The sequence below is a fragment of the Merops nubicus genome, unplaced genomic scaffold (assembly GCF_000691845.1).
Source record: "Merops nubicus isolate BGI_N331 unplaced genomic scaffold, ASM69184v1 scaffold52915, whole genome shotgun sequence".
In the NCBI taxonomy this organism is placed as follows: Eukaryota; Metazoa; Chordata; class Aves; order Coraciiformes; family Meropidae; genus Merops; species Merops nubicus.
In genome coordinates, this window is record NW_008610023.1 from 5607 (window position 1) to 10531 (window position 4925).

Genomic DNA, 4925 nt, shown 5'->3' on the forward strand with positions numbered 1-4925 from the left:
TTATATAAACTTCTGCATGCATGCTACGTGGTAAATTTGAAGATTTGAGCCTCTGTAGGAAATATTCTGACATAAGGTTCTTTTGAAATGTGTCAACACTGGAAGCAAATAAATTTAGTAAGTAAAACTTGCTGAATTATTTGAAGGTTTAATATCTATCTGCTTCCCTACTGTTCTGGGTAATAAATGCAGAGCTAGGTTTACAATTAAATTGTAAACGGTGCTTTTTGTGGTGTTACAGTAATTTTATAAGAACTTGTTCATCCAAACTGTTTACCAGAGAGGAATTGGGTGAAAGAAATGTGATTGTTAGACTGCTAGCAAGCTGGTCAGACATTCAGATCTAACTGGAGTTATTCTGTATCTTAGTTAGTTCAGAATCTTATTTTTCAGTCTGACAAGATTTGCTATTGTTCTGCTCAGCTGTTGTGTTGAATAATGTAGCTGCTGTTAGTGCAAAAGTGTCACTGGTGGAATAGCCTCTTTTAAGGGTTCCCATGCTGCCAGAATAATCAGTGCTCTGTCACTGTTCACTTCACCTTGCTACAAACCACTAGAGTTAAAATATCTTAAAATAGGGACCTGAAAAGCACTTTTCACATACTAATTTTCTGAAGACAATTGAGGTTTATAATTTTTTGGGCCAGGTGAATTTAGTTACACACTGAGACACACAGCTTCTAGCTAACAGTTACTCTGAAGAACTGATTGTTCTCTTCAAGTGAACAGCAGCAAAATTACGTTATAGAGGTACTGTATAATTCACTTTAAATAATGTCAAGAAGTTTTTAATGTCCAGCTAGTTTTTAACTTAAGAGATTTGCGTGGAAAATTCCAAATTTCTGTTGCTAAGTAATAAGCCAAAACAGTTCAACTTTTACAGGACACAATGTGCATACTTTTCCAACAGATGCTTAATTTCTGTTTTTTAAGATTATGTTCCTGTGCTTTGTTTTAGGAAGAAAATATGACTGTAACAGAGGATTTTAGCAGAGTAGAAAATACTTACCAAATGGAAGCAGAGGTATGTATTCAACCTGACCAAAAAGAATAATAATTTTAAGGAAGAATAAGAAATGCAGCAAGGACCAATGAGAATTTTCAGCCTCTTTCCTCATTCCGAGGAGTAGATGTTCTCTATAGTAAAGGCAGCATGGTCCAAAGAAACTATTGAAGAACTGAAGTTTCAAACAGAGTTCATCTGCAATCTTCTGTTGTGTGCAGAGCCTGTTTTCTGCTACTGTGAGAAGAAAATAAGTATTTTTATATCAGATGACTGTGTGCTTTATAAATATTGCACGATGCTACAGAAGGGGCTATTTGGTTCTTCAGTGGCAGTGAAAGCAAACTCACCATTCTGCCCCCTCCCTCAGCCCATTCTGCCCCCTCCCTCAGCCCTAGCCCTTCCTGCCCTCTGCTCCTTGCAAGGAATTGTACTTTGGTGATCAGGTGATATGGTGCTTCAGAAAGCTGCTCCAGTGAATAACTTTTTGTTTTTTCTAGATTTGCTTTTATTTTTTCTGTTATTTTAGCTCCCTGAACTGGAGGCAATGCAAGGCAGAGGATAAGAGTGGATGTGCAACAGTGGTGTGGCAGCCCTAATCTAGATCTGCTTAAGCCACAGTTGAAGAGCACCTGGACTTTGGTCTATCCTACATGACTCTGCCATCAGCTTGCTGCAACTAAAGCAAAGCTAATTGTTTCCTAGGTGATTGACTTGGAATTCTGTAGTAAAATTGCTGTGTGAAAACTAAATATTATGGGAATAATGCCATTTACTTCAGAAGCAGCTCAAAGGAGTGTATTTCTGCATGTTCATGCTATAGTAAGAAGGAAATGCTGTGCTGGAACCATTCATTTACTGAGGGAAACAATGTGGTTTGAGTCAATAGATCTTTTTAGAGCATCAACCTTTAAATGCTACCCAGCAAATATACAGGTTCTTATGAAGTAAACGTGGAGGCTTCCAATAAAACGATAGCTATTTTATAGAGCTATTGATTAAATTCCCCTAAAACAGGGTTTGGCTTCTGTAGTCTGCTTCATTTAAGGCATATTCTCATCTAAATAACAGCAATAAATACAGAAATAATGAAGAATTTGGAGAACAAAATTTGGCTTTTAAAATGAGTCTTAAAAGATACTTAAATGGTATGCATCAGTGTCATGTTCTGAATGACTCTAACTTCATAATGTAGACACTTACTATCATAAGCACTTAAATCACCATGGTTTTTAGATGAGTTCTACTTAATAATTCAATAGTTTTATTAATTATTTAGGCTACAGACAAGCTTAAGCTTACAGCTTCAGTCTTAAGTGGTAACTGTACCAGTCATCTCCCTTCTGCTACTAATTTTTATCCATGGTGAATTCCATGGATTTAGTGTTCAGTTGTAGGCAGCTTGGACCACCTGTAAGTGCTGTTCAGAAGTTGTGTACTTGCCTAGGACCTGGGTGTCAGAACCGGAGAACGTAGCCAGGGTGTTGCTGGTTGGGCTGCCCTGTGCCCCCAAGGAGCAGCAGGGTGGCTCTTCAGGCCGAGATTCGTCCCTCCTCGCTTCCCCCTCTCTTGTGTGTACTTGCTTCACTAGTGCAGCTTCATCAGCCAGTGACGTTCCGTTGACCAGCTTGTCTGTGTACTTTAGTAATACAAAGGAATTTAAAATAAACTGCCACTCCTTTGCTGAAGAGTTTGCCATTGTATTTGTGTCCTATGATGGAAGTCGTGCGTTATTTTATTCTATAAACTTCTTGCCATTTGTCTGCTGTAAGAGTTTTTAGCAGACTGAGGAGATCCTCAGACAAATGGCTATTTCGAGGTGCAATTAAGAATTCAAGATACGTTTTCAACTGTAAAGAGATAAATTTTAATTCTTGCTGTAACAAAGGAAAATATGCAGAGGAATTAAGTTGTGTATGAGAACACAAAGCTCTGTATCTTAATCATAATAGTTCATTTGTTGGATAATAATCTCATGGAATGAAGATTACATTGGGTTTGTGTGCATTTCTTAATGTACTTGTCTCCTTATAAACCATCAACTTCCTGTTCTTTACAGCCTTTCCCAACCCTTATAATGTCTATAATGGTTTTGCATAACCTCATACTACCTTTTTTTAACAGTTTTCAGTCTTAATTTTATTGAAAGAATTTAAACATTGCTTTGCATTTTAATGTGGGGGTATCCCCTATAAATGTAAGTGAAATTTATTATATCTAGCTCTGTATGAAAACTGATTTTTAGGTGGAAAACCCAAAAAAAATTCACAGCTATTGCTCAGTCAGTTTCTGCCTAAGGGTACCTGATTACATGATTCTCATTTTTACAATTATCTTCCTGAGTGCCCAGAACCACCCCAGTCTGAGCAGCTTATCTCTTCCTTAAGACCCACAGTTCTTGTGTTTGATCAGTCTTTTGTTTCATCCCCATGAGGTACCAGCTTCTGAACACTGATAGCAATCTGGAAGACACCGTGGCAGTCCTCACAGGGAGACTACTTCCAACTTTCCACAGAATACGACTGTGACAGTTTTTTGGCAAACAGCACAAGATGATGTATGCTTTTTATGTATATGGCAAGAACTCCCACTAAAGAAACCTAGGTTTAGTCTCCTCTCCAGTCCTTATTCAGATTGATACTGCACCTTCCAGAAAGTGATTCAAGCCCCAAGTTACAGAGAAAGGGTGTGCAGCTGAGATGAAGATACAGACTTGGTGCAGTTTTGCACATCAGGTGTGACCCTTTGTCCTTGTAGAAGATGGAGTTGCCTTGCCACTCCCATCTTAGTTTTTAGGGCCCTAAGCACAGCTTTGGCTCACTTATGAGAAGAGCTGCTGAGCTGGTGCAAGGGTTCAAGCCAGGATGAGGTACACGTACTGCACCGAGAGCCTACCAAGGGTAACAAGACATGCATTAATTACGTTGTGATAACTCTTGATATCCGTTTTTTACCTTACCCTGTATGTGAAGTAGCCCCCTCCTCTCTCAAAGAGAGAAGTAAGTTCCTTGAATTACTGTTTTCCACAAGGTGGATCTATGGTAATGCCCACAGGAAGCTCCTGCAGTGCAGCTGACACACCATAACTTGGCTTCCCACACCGAATGCCCACCTGTCCTCACTGGGATAGGTTGCTGCATGGGCTGCAGCAGTCACAGAGGTGGCTCTGTGTCACTGCAGTTGGCAGCGGAGTTTTCTTTACCCCCAGCTTTTTTCTCCCCCTCCTGTTGAGGCTGTATTACTGTGCAAAAAGACAGGCAAGAGTCAGAGACAGGTGAGAAGATGAGCGTGACTTGGTGGTGAGACCACTGTACTGGGAAGTGAAAATAAGGGTTTAGTTCTTCTAGAAAAGAGTCTGGGACCCAAGATTTGTGATTCTTGAATGCTACAGCAGCTCAGTGTCGTTGCTTCACCCCTGGCAACTGCTCTGCCACAGAAGGCAGCTGGCTCCTGCCCGCGCAGCCACCCCCTGGCTGGCACTTGCTGCCAGGAAGACCACAGGGCTCTGGGCTGATAGTGATCCCTGCTGCACAGCGCTTGGAAAGCACCCGAATTCCTGATGCATCTGCACTTAACGCTTCTTATTGCCAAAGCCACAGGCAGCTGGATGTTTAAATTGTTTTTCATCCAAGTCTGAAGTGCCCGGCTCGCTGCAGGCACTGCAGTGAGTCTGTTCAGCCAGCACAGGGCGTTGAGCCCACGGCGGGCTGGGCTGGGCTTCGCTTAGTCTCATCGTTCAGGTTTCTTGAACCTAATGCTTGGCATTCAAATGTAATTATCCTTCCTGGGCAATGTTTTCCACATCATTTTTCTTAGGCTTCTGAGTAATTAACAGCTAAGAATCTAAAAAGGGAAGAAGCAGGATGCATCTAGTCATGTGTCCCAAAGAGCATGTTCATTCTTCGAATTGTGTACATACCAG

The 4925-nt window shown here is 40.9% G+C and overlaps 1 protein-coding gene across 1 annotated transcript in view; it reads left to right on the top strand.

The window, feature by feature from the left end:
- Positions 1-958: 958 nt before the first annotated feature.
- The window catches only part of IRAK1BP1 (interleukin-1 receptor-associated kinase 1 binding protein 1), a gene marked incomplete at its 5' end in the record, with an annotated part of 5726 nt that continues 1759 nt past the window's right edge, over positions 959-4925 (top strand). The window contains one exon of the mRNA XM_008940743.1: positions 959-1024. Within this exon, the coding sequence (XP_008938991.1) occupies positions 959-1024 (66 nt within the window). The remainder of the gene's footprint in view (positions 1025-4925) is intronic.